The sequence below is a fragment of the Anopheles cruzii genome, chromosome 2 (assembly GCF_943734635.1).
Source record: "Anopheles cruzii chromosome 2, idAnoCruzAS_RS32_06, whole genome shotgun sequence".
Classification (NCBI taxonomy): Eukaryota; Metazoa; Arthropoda; class Insecta; order Diptera; family Culicidae; genus Anopheles; species Anopheles cruzii.
The window spans coordinates 61743671-61762891 of NC_069144.1; the positions used below are offsets into that span (position 1 = coordinate 61743671).

At 46.3% G+C, this 19221-nt stretch overlaps 8 protein-coding genes across 8 annotated transcripts in view; 5 read left to right on the forward strand and 3 right to left on the reverse strand.

Annotated features, from left to right (window-relative positions):
* Positions 1 to 670: 670 nt before the first annotated feature.
* LOC128268198 (cilia- and flagella-associated protein 299-like) lies at positions 671 to 1475 on the forward strand. The gene is made up of 3 exons (XM_053005232.1): positions 671 to 810; positions 872 to 1025; positions 1083 to 1475. The coding sequence occupies exons 1-3, from the start codon at positions 671 to 673 to the stop codon at positions 1473 to 1475; spliced, it is 687 nt and encodes a 228-aa protein (XP_052861192.1).
* A 2492-nt stretch (positions 1476 to 3967) lies between these two features.
* On the forward strand, positions 3968 to 8010 carry LOC128277558 (probable protein phosphatase CG10417). The gene is made up of 6 exons (XM_053016033.1): positions 3968 to 4206; positions 4277 to 5577; positions 5640 to 5833; positions 5917 to 6098; positions 6184 to 6381; positions 6465 to 8010. The coding sequence occupies exons 1-6, from the start codon at positions 4096 to 4098 to the stop codon at positions 6885 to 6887; spliced, it is 2409 nt and encodes an 802-aa protein (XP_052871993.1). The 5' UTR covers positions 3968 to 4095; the 3' UTR covers positions 6888 to 8010.
* A 245-nt stretch (positions 8011 to 8255) lies between these two features.
* LOC128277821 (intraflagellar transport protein 20 homolog) lies at positions 8256 to 8783 on the forward strand. The gene is made up of 3 exons (XM_053016350.1): positions 8256 to 8379; positions 8443 to 8597; positions 8667 to 8783. The coding sequence occupies exons 1-3, from the start codon at positions 8256 to 8258 to the stop codon at positions 8781 to 8783; spliced, it is 396 nt and encodes a 131-aa protein (XP_052872310.1).
* Positions 8784 to 8805: 22 nt separating this feature from the next.
* LOC128277822 (BTB/POZ domain-containing adapter for CUL3-mediated RhoA degradation protein 3) lies at positions 8806 to 10493 on the reverse strand. The gene is made up of 2 exons (XM_053016351.1): positions 10129 to 10493; positions 8806 to 10068 (listed from the first exon to the last, which is right to left on the reverse strand). Exons 1-2 carry the CDS (start codon positions 10292 to 10294, stop codon positions 9344 to 9346), a joined length of 891 nt encoding a protein of 296 aa, XP_052872311.1. The 5' UTR covers positions 10295 to 10493; the 3' UTR covers positions 8806 to 9343.
* A 148-nt stretch (positions 10494 to 10641) lies between these two features.
* On the forward strand, positions 10642 to 11512 carry LOC128277730 (dynein regulatory complex protein 8). The gene is made up of 5 exons (XM_053016237.1): positions 10642 to 10663; positions 10720 to 10836; positions 10898 to 11021; positions 11092 to 11302; positions 11453 to 11512. The coding sequence occupies exons 1-5, from the start codon at positions 10642 to 10644 to the stop codon at positions 11462 to 11464; spliced, it is 486 nt and encodes a 161-aa protein (XP_052872197.1). The 3' UTR covers positions 11465 to 11512.
* On the reverse strand, positions 11443 to 12506 carry LOC128277729 (INO80 complex subunit B). Its single transcript, XM_053016235.1, has one exon. The coding sequence runs from the start codon at positions 12456 to 12458 to the stop codon at positions 11505 to 11507; it is 954 nt and encodes a 317-aa protein (XP_052872195.1). The 5' UTR covers positions 12459 to 12506; the 3' UTR covers positions 11443 to 11504.
* Positions 12507 to 12678: 172 nt separating this feature from the next.
* LOC128267204 (RNA-binding protein NOB1) lies at positions 12679 to 14108 on the forward strand. The gene has a single exon (XM_053003994.1). It carries the CDS (start codon positions 12721 to 12723, stop codon positions 13981 to 13983), a length of 1263 nt encoding a protein of 420 aa, XP_052859954.1. The 5' UTR covers positions 12679 to 12720; the 3' UTR covers positions 13984 to 14108.
* Positions 14109 to 16097: 1989 nt separating this feature from the next.
* The window catches only part of LOC128277998 (uncharacterized), a 66944-nt gene continuing 63820 nt past the window's right edge, over positions 16098 to 19221 (reverse strand). The window contains exons 7-9 of the mRNA XM_053016621.1: positions 17619 to 17831; positions 17323 to 17553; positions 16098 to 17245 (exon numbers count right to left, since the gene is read on the reverse strand). Coding sequence (XP_052872581.1) covers positions 17097 to 17245; positions 17323 to 17553; positions 17619 to 17831 — 593 coding nt within the window. The 3' untranslated portion in view covers positions 16098 to 17096. The remainder of the gene's footprint in view (positions 17246 to 17322; positions 17554 to 17618; positions 17832 to 19221) is intronic.

Sequence of the window (19221 nt, forward strand, 5' to 3'; positions counted from 1 at the left end):
TGCACCACGAGTCCTTGCCAATGCCAACGTTCATCCAATTCTGAGCCACCGCCAGCACTGGAAGGTATCTAATATATCCATGGACGATGCTTCTTCCTTCTCCGGGCTTCGCGCTTTGTGGTCATTAGTTTGTTGTGTGGGTTCCGCACTTTAACATCACATCAGATGAATTCCGGACCTCGAATGGAAGTGCTGAAGAAAGGAAATTGAGTGCGCATGGACAGGAATTTGGCGGGCATTCGCGTTAGCCTCGTTCGTTTTCTGTAGTTCCGAAGGTGATGGTGGCGGTGTGGGCAAGTTGAACGGTAGTAGTGCGTTTCATTTGTTGAATTTGCTCACACTCTCGCCGATGCTTGAGAAACGCGACGGGGACAATTTAAAGGAATTTCCTGTATTTCACAAATAAATTAACATATTGGAGCTTTTTATCAAATGAACAATGAGGCACATGAGGTAAGAGGTGAGGCAAATTTGCATATAATCGGTGTAATGCATATCAGTTCAAACAAGACCCATTATTGGTATGAAATAGAAAAAAAAACAAAATCATGGTCATGTTCTGAAGGATAAAATAAATGACAAATGAACTACATAAAATTGATCAATCGCAGTAAACTGTTGCTTCTACTTGTGATTTTGAGTCGACGTGTGGAAATCAGAAATTCGTACAATGAAACCAAACGAGCAGGATCTTCACATTTTGAAATTCGAAACGTACGACGAGTATCTAAACTCACTGGTTGACGGGAAAAGCCTTCAATATTTTGGGGATAGAGAAAATCTTATCAGTCTCTTCCGTACGGGCTACCGGTAAGGCTTATGGGGTCTCGCTCTTATGGGAATTGTGTACGAAATTCTCCAATTGTAACAGAGCACTGACGAAGGATGCCTTTGAGGCACAGAAAAATTTCCTTCAGGTAGCAAAAGATCCCAACACACTCTTTAGTCGAAGCATCGAGCCAAAGAATGAGTTTCTGCAGGAACTTGCTTTCCGTGAGCGTCCCAATAGATTGGGTTTACTGTCGGTACGTGCAACTTGTGATGGCAAACATGCTTCGCCAACTTATAAACATTGCTTTTAGACCATAATTTACATTCGTTCGATGAGCAAAAATGTCGAAATTTCTGGCTACATTGATTACGAGGAAGCACTCCGACGTGTCCACAAGGATCAGCTATACTCGAACGATTGGAAGGCAATATTTGCAGGTGAAGCGATCCTTCGGCCGACGCCAGTCGATTTGCTCTACTATAACGCCAAGACGGGAAATAGTTTACGGAATAATTCCCGCAACTATCGTATCCTGTGCGATCCATTGCGGGGCATACTGTTCCGAAACATGTACGATCGCAAAGACGTCATCCCAGATCCGATGCGGAACTACTACGGAACGAACACAAGCCGCCTGGTGGTATCGAGCGAAGTATACGAACAAGTCGCATTGTACGACCATGTGGTTCGTATAAACTATTAGCGATCCTCACACCAATCCGGGATCTTCTGCTGTAACAGCGGCACGAGCTTTTCGTCAGAAAAGCGAATGGTTAAAATTAATACAATCTCAGTGATGCGGTCCGTTTCCTCCTCTTTTTTAGGGATCGTATGTTTTTCTCATAGTTTCACAGGTTCTTTCCCCTAAACAGTTCCAGGTTTATGGCAATCCGCTTGTTCTCTCCTTATCTGTGGCTCTTGATGGCGAATGAACCCTTTTATCGTTGGTGGAGGAAGTCTTTCCAGCGCGTGCGTCCTGGAAACTTTGTGCTATTTCTCCTGTATAACGAGTAGCCTTAAGCAACGCACACATACGTGAACGAAGTGTGGGAGTCTCGATACCGCAAGATGCGTTCGCCTCCGTTGTTAACGCACACCGACACGCTTGCGCCACCAGTGTAGGTTACTATTCGTATGATATGTTAGTGATTGCCTCCACACAAACAGCAGCTTCACGTCCTTCGCCTCGGCCCGCATTCAGTCTCGTCCTTGCGAAGGTCCTTTCATGTTTGCTCTCTTTCTCTCGGCCGTTTTGTCCTTTTACTCACCTCGTTGAGTAAGCGTAAATTTACGATTACTATACCGATCGCCGCCTACCGCTCGCCATGCTTGTTTCAAGCAAGCAACAGGGAACCGAAACCCAAAAGATGAGTTTTACGCGCTGTTGCCCGCCAAAGCCTGACCCTGTGAAAAGAATCCCCACTGTCCCGCAACTATTTTTCGTGGCCAATAAGTGTAATTTTAAATTAACCTTCTCCACATCATTTGTTGCAACCCGAAGCTAATATTTAATTTTAAACCAGTTAACCGGAAATCCCTGCATGGTGAAGGATTCAATCCTTTTATCTCGTTCATTTAATCTTCGACCCATGGCCATTTGGCGTCACTTGCGCTGCACCGTCGGTCGGGCAGTGCTCTTTAACCTAGCAACGCCCACAGGACCCAATTGCAAATCGCATTTCAAACCCGGCGTGAGAAAAGTTGCGTAGACACGAGATGCGCCGGATTGCCATTCAACCCACCGTATCAGGTGACCGGCAGTGACTCTCAACTCGGAGTCACCGCCAAGCTAAAATGCCTGTATGGTAAGGGAGAACGATTGTTGTGCGTTGGCGGTATGAACGCTTCCGTCGAAGCGATGGCGTAGGCATACACCTACATTTAAAGGCTAAACTAGCTGTGTACATGGTTCCGCCAGTTGTGCCCTGGTGGGTCTCCTTGGTGGCATTGCTCTCCTTTACTCACCATTTCAGCAGATTATTTATGACGTCACAATAGCTTCTCTGAGCAAACCCCAGAATCCTGGGAAAAACCAGGTACTTTCTCCCATCTCAAGTCAAAGCGCGTGGCAATTGCCGCATCATTTTCAAATTCACTGCCTCACTTCAATTAAAAGTATTGAAAGTGGTAAGTATATTCGGTAAAGGGTAAAGTTCTTCTTTTCAATGACTATGCGTGTCATTTTCGCGCTTGAAACAAAAGTGTTTTCCTTTATAATACCAATAAACCGCAAAATGATTTCATGAAAGGCTATATACCGATGTCGCCAACTTTTACTACACAGTTTGGTAACTACGCAGCTCAGAACATAAATTACAAGTTATCGAATCAAGAGAATCTGTTGGAATATAGCAACCGTTAGCGTCCATAATAACATTACTTTATAGCAACATCGATATGTCATCTGTCAATAAAGTATTTGTCACTTCTCTTTTGACCATCCAGTTTCCTGCGGAAAACCACGCTCTCTTAATAATTTCAATAATATTAATAAAGATTAATGATAGCTTATGAAAATTTATTCACTTGTAGCGCCAAAAACTATCTTCAAACGACTTCTTGCAGGGTTGCGTTTGAAAATTCGACAAGACCCGTTTTTGCCGCCATGGTTGCCAAACCGTTCTTTTCGTGAATGTGGCATGGTTGCCAAACCGGCAACGTGAATGTGATTAAACGTTCGACAGAAAGCGAGGCCGAAAACAACCGTGCATAGTGCATACGAAACAAGAACAAACGCGTTTGCAACAGGATCGAGAACGATTCTTTACGAAACCGGAAAAAACCGAGTTTCCGATGACCAAGCTTCGCATTGAACGCGTGAAGGTGGGGACAGAAAATTAGCCGGGAATTGTGTGTCGTTCCGTCCTGCGTGGTAAGCGAACACACATACACACACACATGTAACGCGTATTGCACGCTTTGCGATTCGGCCGCATCCAGCTTCCTGAGATATTTTGCTGACAATTCCGGACCCTTTCGCGGAATTGGGCCTGTGTGCAGTGCGTTTGTCGCTGACCGGTACACCAGGGACAAGTGGGCATTATCGGAACGTGTCGCACCCGGTCTTCGTTAAACCCGGTCTAAAAGAAGCGGCGTCGATGTCTCAATTGCAAACGAGCCGTTTATGCTAGCATTCGGCGCCGAGTGAGTACCTGCCGGATTTCCAACACGGATTATTGTTGTGTGAATACCAGCTTGCATCTGCACTCACTGCAGTGAAAAGTGACGTGTGACGAAAGAAACCATCCTTAAACAACATCTACTGACGACCCTTCGCGGGCCGCAAACCCTTTCATCCGGACACACCTTTATACTGCAAGAACATGGGCGCATACCTTTCGGAACCGGTCACGACGAAGGAGTCGAGCGATGAATCGAACGACTTTCTCGTTTCCGGTTCCAGCTCCATGCAGGGTTGGCGCATCAGTCAGGAAGTAAGGAATGCCATGTGATCTGCAACGGTAAGGAAAGTACAACTATTCTCTCCTCTCTAACCTCTTCCAGGACGCACACAATTGCATACTCAACTTCGACAAAAACATTTCGTTCTTCGCGGTGTACGATGGGCACGGTGGAGCGGAAGTGGCTCAGTATTGCAGCCTTCATCTGCCGAGCTTTCTGCGTACGGTGGCCGCATACGGGGAGAAAAATTTTGAACAAGCGCTAAAAGATGCGTTCATCGGGTTTGATGCAACGCTGCTCAAGGAGAACGTGATCCAGGAGCTAAAAGTGTTGTCGGAGAAGACGAATGGCAACGAGGAAGCAGAGGAGGACGACGAGGAAGAGGACGAGTACGATAACGTGGATGATTTGCGTGAAGAAGCGCGCATGCCACTGGACGAGGTTCTTCAGAAGTACCGGAAGGAAATAAAGGCCAGCAATTCGGCGGCAGCAGCTGCCGCCGAAGCTACGAGGTCCCGCCTGATACAGGCGATGAAAGAGGGCGACTCTTCGAAACCCATCTCACCGCTGCTCAAAGGTAAGCGGCGAGAAGTGAGCAGTGAACGGGACGGCGAAATGGCTGGCGGTTCGGGAGCGAAAATGCCGTGTAATGCTGTGGACATCGGATCCGCCGAGGCAGCACCGGCAGCGACTGGGAGCAAGATTGTCGATGGTGGTGGTAGTGGTGGTGGCGGTCGTAGTGGTAGTGGAGATACGGCCGCCGATTCCACGGTCAGCAGTTCTAGCAATAATAAGACCGGGGAGGGACTGGACGGGCGAGCCATGGCAGAGCAAGAACCATCCTCGTCCTCCTCGTCGGCCAGTGGAGCAGCAACGGTGGCTGCAAAGGAGGGGGACCAAAGCGACGAAATCAGTGACACGGCTGGCGTAGTGCTGGCTACTTCGGCCCCAGTGCAACCGGAAGTAGCAAGCGTCTCTAAGGAGAACTGTGCTCCGGACAGTTCTTCGTCGGATCGCAGCAAACAGCAGGCGGTCAAGCTGAATGGAGACATAGGAAAGGCCACCGCTTCGTCTGCCGCAGCCGTATCATCGTCCTCATCGGGTGCTGCCGGCCAGGAAAATGGTGTCGTTTCGAGTGACTGTGACAGTGGGGCAGCGAATGGCTCCAAGCTCGCCCAGCCCTCTTCCATCGCTAACGTGCACAGCAGCGGCGCCACCAAAGCCGCCAGTGGCAGCGGTGCCAGTGAAGCTGGCAATAGGGCAGTTTCGAAGAACGGGCCAAGTGGGACCAAAGCTCCAAACGATGACGATGACGACACGGAAGAGGACGATGACAGCGATTCCGACGTTGTGGAACCCATCGAAACATCCAGCACGGAGGACGGCGAAGAAGAACCCTATGGGTAAGTGTTTGGTTGGATGGGTGAAATGCGACACTATCGAACCTATTTTGTCACTCTCCCAGTGAGGAAGGCTGCGACGAAGAAGAGGAAGACGAAGATGGTGAAGAGGAAGCCGAATACGAGGAGGAGGAAGATTACATGAACGAGGAGGACGCCGCATTCATGAAGAACATTACGGACGAACCTGGAAAGGATAGTGGCTGTACGGCCGTCGTAGCACTCCTGCACGAAAAGGAGCTCTACGTAGCTAACGCAGGTGAGAAGGAAAATTGGACGGCATAAAAGAGGAAGGGCATTGGATGGAAGCTAACGAAGCGTTTTCGCCTATGCTGCTTGCAGGAGATTCGCGATGCGTTGTTTGCCGGAATGGCAAGGCACTTGAAATGAGTTTTGATCACAAACCCGAAGATACTATCGAGTTTACGCGGATAGAGAAGGCGGGGGGTCGTGTCACGCTCGATGGACGTGTCAATGGAGGATTGAACCTGTCTCGCGCGATCGGTGACCATGGCTACAAGATGGTATGGACGCCTGCTTTGTACTCTGTTGAGCCTCTCTACATCATTCGCATTTATCTATTGTCTGAATTTACACTTTCGTTAATAGAATGGTTCATTGCCGCCAGAAAAGCAAATGATCTCGGCCCTACCGGACATTCAGAAAATTACAGTCGGACCGGAAGATGATTTCATGGTGTTGGCGTGTGACGGTATCTGGAACTTTATGACCAGCGACGAGGTGGTACAATTTGTCCAGGAGCGCATCAATAAACCGGGCACTGCACTGTCCAAGATCTGCGAAGAGGTATCGTCCCGCTTTCGATTATCACAGTTGACCACCACCGTCCGTTGCCAGCCTGTAATGACATCTATTCTTCTTTTGGTTAGCTTTTCGATAACTGCTTAGCGCACGACACCAAAGGAGATGGAACCGGTTGTGACAACATGACGGCCATCATCGTCCAGTTCAAGCCCAATTTCACCGATTCAGCATCTCGGAAACGAACTGCTGCCGAGTCTGTGGATGCGTCGGAAAATATCGCCGTATCATCTGGATCGAAAAAGATCAAAACCGACACAGCGACGTCCGCGGCCAGCACAAGCAGCACTGGCGATGGGACAGCTTCATCCACCACTGAAGGAGCTTCCGACGGGGCAACCGCAGCCAGCAATGGTGGTTTAATGGCAGTTGAAACGAGCGAAGAAACGGAAGCAGCGGCAGCTGTTGCCTCGATTGCGGCCACATCGATGGACACTTCTCCACCAACAACCGCTGCTGCGTCATCCGAGGCAGCATCTTCTTCGACGTGAAGCGGCTTCTGGCCTTCGACGTCTGCTTAATTTTTGCGACAGTCATTCTCTGGACATCAGACCGATACGGTGACCGGCAATCGCGCCGGCGTGTGAGTTTCAATGTTCCGGGATGAGATAAAATGAAGTATAGTTTTAGAATTCGGTATTCTGTTGAGTCTCTCCATCAGGTCTCTCTCATCGAGGAAGTTAGTTCATCAGTTCATCTCGTTTAGATTCTGTTCTTTTCCATCTCCCATTTCCTTAAAAAGTAGGAAAGGTAATATGGGGCAAACCTGATCGCACCAGGCACATCCAGAAAGCCTCTTCTGCTGGTTGGCCCAGCAACCAAGGAGGCAATAGTGTGAATGTTTGCCGGTTTGGTCATTTTCCTCGAGCGCTCATATTCAGTATTGCGTTAGTGTGGTCAACGAATTGAAGGTCTGCATACATATTCCGCGGAGTATCGCAGTTACGAAGCTCGAGTATTACCACGCGAGACTAAGAATTGTTTTTGTCGTTGCGATACAAATTGCCAACGAAAGTTTTGTCCGCAGAAGGCTGAGCGCTGTTCCAATATGTTTCATAGAGCACTGTCGATGTCAGAAAACGAGAATAATTTATAATTGAATGCGGTAAAAGCCCTGGTAGTGAAGGTAACAAAAATGTAATATGTAGTGATGTGTTTTAGAGATCAATGGATGTTAAACTGAGAACGCTTTCCAGCTCTGCAAAGAGTTTAACAGAAAAGCGAACAAATCACACAATGGAAAAATTCTTGACTAAAACTATGCCTCAAACTCAATGAACTATGAACAAACTTCAATGAACTATGAAGGTATAGAATTAAAAAAAAATTTGTTCAATTGTACATACTTTGTCAATGTGGAAATGGTAAATTGAGCAAAAAGATGAGAGGCAAAATAAACAAAGATCCTTCGAGGAGGATTTCGTGACTCCTTGTTAACAAACAGTTGTCCGAATTTATTCAAACAGTACGATAAAAAGAAGTTACGTTAAAATCCATCAGAACTAATCAAACATTGGCATTGTCGGGGAGAGAGTGACTAGGTGTAGGGTTAAAAAGAAAACAATCACGCAACAGTTCGCCTCTGGTGTGCGTGAGGTAAGATGCAACAGAACAAAAGGATTCATAAAACTGTATCTAATATAAGAACAATAAAAATGTCTTTTAATCAATGTGTCCTTCATGTCTCTTCTTAACGTGCGATTCGGAATTGGCAAATTTTGACATTCAGTCGATTTGGCTGTGGCGTGTAACCCATAGCAACCATTCGACAAACTTCTGTTTGTTTAGCCTTTACCTATAGCTGAAGTCGGCAGTAGTTCAAATCCTCTGTTCCAAAGTCTTAAAGAATATATCCCAAAATGGGAGAGGAGTTTGGTAAATCTGGGCTTTACATTGACGACCTTTATGCGATACGCGTCATCGATCCAGAGGTAGCCAACGAAACAAACGAATTGAAGGACGAATGTGAAAAATTTACTGACAGTAAGCTCATGTCTGTCGCTAGTGGCGCAAACACGTTAACTTTTCTCTTCCCACAAATTACAGAGTTAACCGAGTTCCGGCGAATCATCGATCAGTTTGCAACCATCGTCGAAACCTTTGCAGTGGAAGTGGACCAAGAAAAGATGCGAGCGGTCGGGGTGCAAAATATGCTTAAAACATTCTCCAAGCAACGAGAATCCGAACAACAACAAATACAGGTTAAATTAAGCGCGAAAGGGTTTTTCTGCCTGATATCAGAAACGATATTTCCCCATATTACATTTTAGAGCGAAATTATCGAGAAAATGGTGGAACTGGATAAACTGAAGATCGAGTACCAATATCTGCAGCGGATTGAGTCGGAACAACAAGAAATGATTGACAATTTTTACCAAAATCAGTAATCTTTGAAACAGCATTTGAAAGTACTTATTCGTTTATTGGTATTTTGCTATAATTGTCACAACGTTCGGTGATCGCTATTACACTTTAGTACAATATTACATACGAATGGATTGTAGTTTTTCCCAGACATCACGTTGCCCCATGGTTTACCCCATTTGTGATTTTACCTAGAATATGTAGATTGGACCGAAAATCATTTTGTATCCGATTACTCAATGGAGTTCATTCAAAACGGAACTTTCAATTAATTATTTTCGGTGACACAGAGAATGAAAAAGTGCAAACGTGTTTTAGCAATAAAACTAACAAAAAAAACTCCAAAGATGCCGATTAGTATTGTGAATGTAGTATCCCTGGTGATTATCGATGAAACCCAATCTCGGACGTACCACTTATTGGCCTAGTGAAACTTATTCAACGACCCGAAGATGATGGAATTGCACACACTGGAATCTGTGTTAGTATGCTGTGTGCAAGATCCCGCCTTGCCTCGCTCTTCTCGCTAGTTCCTCTTTGGCAACAACTTCTTCCTTAATCCTAGCGGCGGAGCGAAGGCCAATCATGTGGGGTTGTTCTGCTTGTTTGAGCGTAGCCTCGCCAATCCTGTTCTTTCTTCTTCTTCGTCGCTCGTGTAAGAGCTGATACCACCCACCGCACCCCGCAGCGATGTTGCTTGCATCAGCTCCTGGTCCGGAGCGTTCTTGTTCTCGTACAGCAGTATATTAAGCGTTTCTTCAAAGATACGCGCCTCAGGAAACTCCACCTTTGTGTGCTTCTTGTCGGTGGCATACACGATCGAGGTGCAACACACTTCGATCACCTTTTTGCCGTTACCATAGAACGACCAGCAACAGATTTCGCTTGATCCGATAACATCTTTAATGAAAAACACGCGTCCACTGAACCGCAGCGACAGCTTGTCGAAAAGCTCAATATTCTTTAGCAGATTATCATCCGACGTGTGCGTGTACGAATACTTGTTATTATGACGATTGATCAGCAGCTTCACCACTGGCTTCGTGGCCGTGCTGATCAGGTATTGTTCTTCCTTCTGTGACGTAATCAGAGGAACCCGACAGATCGGTTCTGATTCGCGCGATTCCCGCTCTTTCTTCGCAAGCAGCTTTTCGCAGGCGTCTATCAGCTCCTCGATGCAATAGTACTTCGATTCAGCCAGCAGCTCCGCAATTCCTTTCGCCGTCCCCGGCAGTGCAACGCTTCCGTCGCGTAGAAAGTTAAGAATTGTGCCAAAATGTGCCCCACAGCGATCGATTAGAATCCATCCTAACACACAAAACCGGGGAATAAATGACTTGTAGGAAAAAAGGTGTGTGTTTATAGTACCTTCCGAATCCGTCAGGACTTCCAACCGCCCACTAAACATTGCCCGGAGCATCGTGTCCTGCTTGCAGAGTGTTCCGATTGTAGTGTAGTGAAGGCAGCCTCCGACGTTGAGCTTCACATATTGTGACGGATTGCCTTTGATAAGGGTTTTTTGGTCACCCGACATCTTGAACGTCGCTACTCCGTCGGGCTCAATCTTGTCCGGATGTTTGGCACACGGAGTGTACGCACCAACGCAACGTTCTACGGTTTCACACAATAGGCTACTCAAATTAATCGTAGCTTCGTGCAAACTTATTAACACAACTATTGCTTTTAGCACTGTGCTCTACAGATGTCGCGGGTTGTAGCCGATTTCAGGGGCAACTATTTTACGCAAATTAATTGAATCAACTCGACAGAAAAACAAAGCGACGAAAGCAGATGACCCAAAACACAGATTTGACGGCGTTTCGAAATGTCGTTCGCACTGACGTTGACTGTCAAACATGTTTTATCGATAATCCCAGCACCATGACCGATTTCGAGTACTCCGGTAAGACTAAATAGTTTTCATTATATTCTGCATTTATAATCACACTACAATTACAGACATTAATCCCGCGAATGAACTTGAAAAAAGGATCGCTGATGCATTTCTAATTTTCGACCATCACGGCAATAGAACGGTGGATGTTCGGGAAATTGGAACTATTTTGCGGTTTCTGGGTAGGTGTTTGTGTAGGGTGCTTGGATTGAGGTTTCCAGTTTTTGATACTTTGATTTCCAGGTTGCGTTCCCACCGAGGCGGATGTGAATGAAGTAATCTCAGCCACGGAGTTTGAAGATTCGAATGGCACTGTACATTTGTCCAAATTCTTACCGTACGTTAGCCAACTGATAGCTGAGCACAAGTAAGCGATGAGGAGAGCGTAAAGAAGGTGGTTTCTTCGAGTGATTCTGCCTTGCTTCGATTGATTGCAGAATGGAACCGGCTCCGCCAGAAAAGTTGCTTAAGGCCTTCCGTGTACTGGATCAAGAGGGCAAAGGGTTCGTCGACAAGGAGTATATGACAAAGCTTATCACCGAAGAAGGGGAACCGTTCACTGTGGAGGAGCTGGAGGAAATGATGGCTGTTGCTGTAGACATGGCCACCGACAAGATTGCCTACGAGCTGTATCTAAATCAATTGTTGGTATGTCGATTGAGAAAAACACCGATGCTCGTCATTTTGTTATCCTTTATTTTATTTTTATCATCTAGCACGAACCACTAGATTCCATTTACGAACTTGCCGATGAATTGCGCAATCGAAATCGCTAATTTTTGTTTGTTTTCTCTTCAGGTGGATTTCTAAAATAGCAGACCATTCGAGTTAAATAAAAATCATCTTTGGTTCAACAAATAATTTTTTTAATGGCATCGACATGAGCTTTGTAGCATTCGAAACTACACAGTGGTACATTCGTTTTGGAACAGTTGTATCGCTTAATGTTGGAGCAGTTGGATACGGTGCAAAGCGTGGGTTTGGGGGGTTCGCGAGGCATTTGAGTTCGAAGCGGAAAAGCTACACCCGGCGGTAGTGAAATGGAGGCCCCGTCGACACCATCAACGTACGTTATCATAGGTACTTTTTCTTTAATCGGTCGGTTCTTGATTGCTTTTACCGATTTCGAGTCTTGCTTTTTAAGTAAACGTTCCATGGTTTTCTTCTTGTCTTTCTCCCGCTTCTCATCGGCCATCTGCTTGCGTTTCTGAGATTTTAACTGCGCTTTCTGTATTGCTTCAGCCGTCATTACCTTTTCCTTGTACCCCGTCGGCAGTGACATAAGCAGCTCCGATCCCGGGGAAGAATCTTTGTCCGTGCTGCGTTCGTACATTGCCCGTTGTCGAGCCGTCATCAGTTTCGGGTCTTTGGGTTTGATCTTTTTCAACTCATCGTCTACCTCCTCCAGTTTGCCAGATTCGATTGCATCGAGCCATCGTTCTTCCTCGCTGGACGTGCCGCTGTCGCGCCCCTTCGTGCGTTTCTTTTTCTGTACCTTTCCCAATGCAGCCATCGACTTGACCGGTGAAGTTGATTTTTGTGGTAGAGCGTGCTGGAAGTCACTTAAAAGCTCCATCTGCGAGGCACTCCCATCTACCGCCGGCTGCAAGTCGCTGCTACTTAATTCGGTGATAATTTCCGGTTCCGGGTCAGCTTCCATGTATTCGATCTCTTCCACCACCTCAATGGTTTCATCCACTATGTCGTAATTTTCCGTCACTAATTGCGTTTTCGATTTCTTGTGTTTCTTATGTTTCTTATGCCTCCGATGAGTTTCGGTGTACGAGTCTTTCTTTTTGCCCATTTTGCTCTGCTGGAAACCGGAGTTCGTTTTGCAAGCGTCTGTTGTCGATTTTCTGTTTTGTTTATCAATAAGAAGTCCAACATCAAACCCCAGTGAAAAATGTACTGCTTAAATTATCCTTGGTTTCGCATTGACGTTTCCCTTCAAAATCGTACTCGACTCGACCGGGCCATGTGTTTTGTAAGCTACGCATTGAATTGAATTGAATTGTTTGTGAGATTATAATCCGACGAAAGATCTATCGGCAGCAACGGTGGGCAACATGTCCAAATTCCAGCATCTTATTGTTGACACGTCGGCGTTCATAAAGAATGTGCAACTGCAAACTTTCGCCGAAAACTGCTACACGGTGCAAGGAGTCTTGGACGAAATCCGCAATGATCGACAGCTGAAAGCATTGACTGTGTTGCCGTACAGCTTACGGGTGAAGGAACCGGATCCGGATGTCGTCGCCAAGGTTGTAGCATTTGCGAAAAAAACCGGCGACTATGCGTCGTTGTCGATGGTCGACCTGCGTGTGATCGCTCTTACGTACGAACTTGAAACGGTTCATGTAGGCCGGGACCATCTTCAAGAGGAACCAAAACCGGCGGTCACAGTGGCGGCCGCCACGAAGCCAAAAGAACTGCAGGGATTGGAACTTACGAAAGGGTTCTATGCATCATCAAAAGCACGATCCGAGCGCCAAGATAGTAAGGAAGATGATCATGAACGGAAGGAACACCAGCACGAGATGGATTGTCAGGATGAAGCCAAGGACTCAAAGGGAAGGCCCCTTAACACCAGTTCTCTCGAGGTGACAGATGACCTTTGCGATGTGGTTCTGGAACAGGCAATCAGTACTTCCGACGACGAGAATAGTACTGATCCGGAAGAATGCTCGGAAGCAAGTGAAGAGGAGGATGACGATGACGGTTGGATAACTCCATCAAACATCCAACAAGTGAAGCGGGATTATGGCCAGGACTGTCTGGAAGAAACTGTCTCTCCGGTCGCTTGTATGACAACTGATTTCGCTATGCAAAATGTGTTGAAGCAGATTGGGCTGAAGATAGCAGCTCTGGACGGCCGTGTGATACGGCAGTCGCGTACCTATATCCTGCGCTGTTACGCTTGCTTCAAAACGACACCGGACTCGACGAAAGTGTTCTGTCCGAAGTGTGGCAACCGCACTCTGAAGAAGGTAGCTGTTAGTCTCAACCCAGATGGCACACAGATCATTCACATCAACAGTCGTCGAGCGCTTACGGCCAAGTATAAGAACAAGCCAGTGGCCAAATTCGAAGGTGGTAAACATGCCACCAACCCTTTGCTGTATGAGGATCAACCGTTGCCTCAGCAGCGTATCTCAAATAAGGCACGCAGCAAGACGAACGCCCTCGGAGATGACTACACTGCCGGCTTCTCACCGTTCGTGATGCGCGACGTGGACTCCCGATCGGCCGTCCTTCGTGGCTCCTCCAATCTGAAGCAACGGATGACCAATCTTTCTTACGATAACAAGCGTCGAGGTTATCGTAAGTGAATTGAAGCCAGTTTTCATCGGAATTCCTATGTTAACATCTGTTTTTCATCGTCGCGCCCAACCGCCTTCGGACGCTTTTACAATTCGCAAAATACACCATGGAATTTCTGTTCGCCAACATAACAAAACTGAGTTTGTATCGATGTTTTTCTAATAAACGATGTGTATAACTTAAAAGGTACTCAGTATACTTGTGGTCTTTATTTGTTTTATCTAGTACTAAGGAAATTTTACACCATAAAATAATCTGTTGAGACTCTCTGAGTCCATTAAAGGAAAAAGTAGATGGATGGTATATTGAAGTTACTTAGTTATAATCATTCTCTACAATTACGAATGTTGCAGGGGAACAGGAAAACAAGAAATGAATAATTTGAATAATTGATATTGAACTGCAACGCTTGGTTGAGGTCCGTAAGAGAGCATTGACAATGGTAACAAAGGGTTCTGGGAGTGTGTGTTGAATTTTGTCACACAACTGAGCGTCATGTCGCCAAACAAAGAATTTGTGGAATAAATTCGTACCCATACTAGCTTTACGATAGCGTACGATAGTGGAAGGGTATATTTGGCATTCTAACCAAAATGAAACGGTAGGCAAAGGGTCACGACCACGGGAGAAACGGCAAGTGTTAGTGTTACGATCGCGCCGGATCATTGTGTACACGCAATTGTATGGCTTGTTTGAATCGCTTCGTTAATCCAGGTTTCAGTCTTATCGATCACATCGAACAAATTAGATCATGCATATCGGACGAAATCTAGTCGCGCTCGTTTTACTAGTACTCGGTGAGAGCTGTGTTTAATTGATGTGAATTGTGCTTCGAATGTGTAGATTACTCATAATTTGGCATGCCGTCCTAAGTGCATCCAAAAGTTCGTATTGTCTGCTTATTGGTGCTTCTTCTGTTAGTCTGCGCGATACTCATGATTTGGCATGCGGCCATAGGTGCATCCGAAAGTTCGCATTTGTTTTATTAAGGTGCTTCTTCCGCGGATGATTAGGTGATAAGGTGAGTGCGCGTTAGTTTTACCGGTTCCGTGTGCCTCGATATCCGTGCGTGAACTTTGGGTTGATCAGTGCGGTCAGTGCTTACAGTGTGTGTGCGAAGTGTAGTTAAGTGCTGTGTGGTGCGTAGAGAAGTGTGGCGTTGGCTTCAGGAAGACCAGTCTCGTGTTGCTCGCCAGATTCGGGGTCGGTGTTGTCCATTGTCCAAGGCCATTGCGTGTGTTGAATACATTGTAGCCCCATCGGCGGTGACTGTTCGGATATCAAAACCCGAGCATCAGTGACGACAGGTATTTAACGACCATACCGGCGGTAAAATCGTTGGCTCTAACGCTCGTTTTGTGTTTCAAATTTCAGGTGACGAAATATTCCCGAATGCTTAACGATTTCAAAGCAACATTTCGAGAGCAACAGCTCTCGAGCGAAAGTACGATCAACATTATGATATGATGCATATGATCGGGACTTATTATTCGTTTGATACGTCCGATATCCTCGATTGTCCTAACGAATAATAACGCCATAAAGCTGAATCAACAACCACTAAAGAGTTAATCTTCCACTCGTAGTACACTTACAAACACGTGTCTGTCTACCCGTGCCATCGTTTTCACGAGCAATTCAAATGAAATCGACTAACCAATAGAGTGGTGAAATTATGGTGGTAAATAAAGGAAACACTTTCAGCCGGGAACCAATCGACCAATCCGTTGCAGCATGAAAGCAGAAAAATAAATAACCAAAATTTCATTGTGGCCGTCCAGGAAGAATGAGCGTTTCCTGTTGCAGGGACACGGTGGCGAACTATGCAGTGTTAAGGTTTTTTTTCAATCTCGCTTCTTCTCGTTGAAACGGTGGCAGCCACCACCCCCCGGGAATCCTGGCTGTGGAATTATTGTCGATCCGTTTTTCCTCTCCAGCAATGTCACATCGCAAAAATCAAACCAGGAAGGATATAATAGAAAACAGAGGAAACCCGCGCCGTGGTTTCGCGGAAAGTTGGTTTCGGAAGTGAAGTGAACAGAAATGAAGACATTGTCGACCAATGTGGCAAGCCCCGCGACTGGTTCTTATCTCACTGTTATATTATTGTTATTTATTGGCTGAACTCGGTTTCTCTTTGTGGGGTTCCTTCGTCTTACGTCTTACATACGTTACGGTTCTATTCGATTGCTTTCGCTTCGAACTAGCTGGTTGTGTCTCTGGTATCGCGACTTCAGAATAGCAATAGAAGAGGAAAAAAGTGTGCGCGGAAACAAAAGGGGAATTGCGGAACGACATCACGCTTCGCGCTTACGTCTATAGCATAAATATACAACCTAAGCGTTGGTGTTCGTCGTGAATGAAATGAAATGCGCAAGAAAGGGGTATCTTTAGAATGGGATTCCGCAGTAAAGAAATCTTGCAATATGCGTATCTGCTCAACCTTAAAGCGTTGGCCTGTCTGCAACAGTCATCACCTTCCTATTGCTGACTTAGTGGTGGAGGAAAGAGCATTCCATCACATTCAGTTACTCTTTGGTGAAGCTGGTCCAGAACAAACAGAACCCACGGGTAGCGTTCGCCAGCCCTTGGTTCTCAGTTATGATCTTCCCTAGGGAATGCTGTAATCAAGAAACGGTTTAATTAAAACGCACCAGGGCAGCGCCAATTGCAAACGGATTCGCGACAGAAAGCAATCGAAAACGACTCTCGTATACTAAAATATGGTGAACGGGTATGAACGACGAATGACTGCGGGCGGGGTCCTATTGTTACGTTTTTGTTTTCACTAACTACCACATACACATACATCAACATATCCTAAGTACGCCCCATTATGTGGCAAGAAATGGCTCTGCCACCGGAAGAGCGGTGAACACACACAAACACGTTTGTCTCTGGTAGCTCTCGAACTCGAATGACAACACATTGCGGAACAATTGTTTCGGCACTTTGCTTCTGTTCGCGAGCATCTAAACTATAAATCGAATATTCCTTGTTCGTCCTACGGCCTACTGGGCAATAGGGATCATTTCACTAATTCGGAACTGCAGGCCACATGCCGAGCCGAGGAATCACGGGATAGGAAGTAGCTTCTCTGGGACTGGAGCGAGCCGTTTGACTAATTAAACTTTATGGGCGGTATGTGGTTGCCACAGCGAGGGAAATTGGGCGGCACCGGTGGTAGGTCGGCGTGGGTCCCGATGTGCACCACAAGGTTCATCCCGATCACGATGTGGAACTGGAAGTGACAATGGAACAGCCAGTATCCTGCGGAGTTGGAAGGTACGAAGAAACTTTCATTAGTATATAGTACCGATGGTGCCTGGTGGGGCCAGCGATCGTACCGGGATTGTCGGCCCGGAATCGCAGCACGACATAGCCATTGTTGGGAACCGCGATCGTGTCCTTTAGAGGGGGCAGGTTGAACTGTCGGTTCAGGAGACCGCGCCGATCCAGGTCGAGGGTGTGGCGCAAATTAATCTTCTTCACGGTGCTGTCCGGCGAGCGGCCCATGCCGATCACGTGAAACGCGTGGCCGTGCAGATGGAACGGATGGCTCAGGTTTTCTTGTTGCACTGATGAGGAATCAAAACATTTAAACATTTTCCAGTGGCTCTGCAATCAGGGCTGGTTGGCTTACCCTCATCGACCAGCACAACTTCCACGATGGCGTTCAGCGGGATGTCGACCTTGTGCGTGCACATGCAGTTTGGCCCGCAATCTGGCGGTCGGTTGTCACCGTTGCAGAACTGCTCCGGGGGAATGTCATTGATCTGCGACAGCATCGGGGACGGTGGCGATACGTACGAGATTTCATCGATGAGCGAAATTAAATGATCGCCGCCTGGTGCAACTGCATTGCAGAAGTGAAACAGCAAAACGAACCCGTTACCAATGTTTGAAAGCTTTTGTAACCAAAAAAACATAATGATACATCTAATGGGGCTGCCCCGCTTTTCTAGCCATTTGTACTAGATAATGAAGGGCTACATGAAGGCAAAAAAGTTTTAAGGAAACCATTCAAACTCGGAAACACCTTTTAAGCAGACCATCAATCCTGAACCCTGACATGGGGCATGTCAAATATTTGTCTTCGGGTCAGTGATGGGCGGCAAAAATTGGTTTCATTCATCGCATAACTATTCATCAGGTATTTCAAGCTCCCAGCCGTATGAAGCCCACAATCGCCACCACACTGCAGTTCCGTTCCACCCTTTTGTGGGGCCCACTATAAAACGGCTAAATAATGTTCATATACTCTGTTCATCCGGGGGCAACATCAACCTGTCCCTAAAACAGTGCCATTCAGTCTGAAGTGCAACACCATTTTCTATCACATCATCGCCAGAGCCACCAGCAACCTCTCAACGCTCTTTTAGTTTTTTTTTGTTTAGCCATCTTTTTGGATTTTTTTTTTCGTTGCTCTGTACGATGCACGAGGCGTCTTCTAGGTAGAAGTGAAATTTTATTTCATTTCCGTTTCTCCCCTGGGACAAACCGGATGACATACCGGTACGATGTGGTACGGGATACAAAACAAGAAAACAAAACCCGGACACCTGGGTCACATTCTGAGGAAAATCCAGAAGCAACTCTTTTTCAGAGCGATAACGGTGGCAATGCACCTGTCAGGAAGAGAAAGGCTTTGTCTTTTCCCTCGATGCACTGCGCCAAGCAAGCACCAGGATGCGCCAATTGTTTTGCCCTTTTCACAGCTAGTTCAGAGATGTCTATTTTTACGTTTCTCCACTTAGCAATTGGTTTCGACTTCCCGCTGCTCTCTACTTAAATCATGCACACATGCCACGTCACTTGAAATTGCATTTCCGGACTATTTTTACTACAAGCTGCAGGTGACTTCAGATTAAGCCATTGCTCGTCGCAAGACACAGTTGCATCCACCATGATGGGGTTTGGTTATTCATCGTCTGAATTTCAACGAGGTTCGTCAATGATTTGATTAGACAACTCATTTTGAAGCCTCAGGGGTTAGGTTAACATTGAATACGTGTTGCAGATCCATTGTTTGAGCTACAATGGCTAACGATGATTCAATAAGCCTAAGCCTTGTCCGTGCGACGGGTATCAAATTGTGTAGCAGTATCGTGGCCAATCAAAATCAAATTCACGCACGCACACTCCTTCAACAGATGCTCACGTTTTGAGACATTCATTTTAACGGCTTGTTTCAAGGAAGAACTCTAATGCTGGGTATTACGGCATGGAAAATGTGCCAATAATAA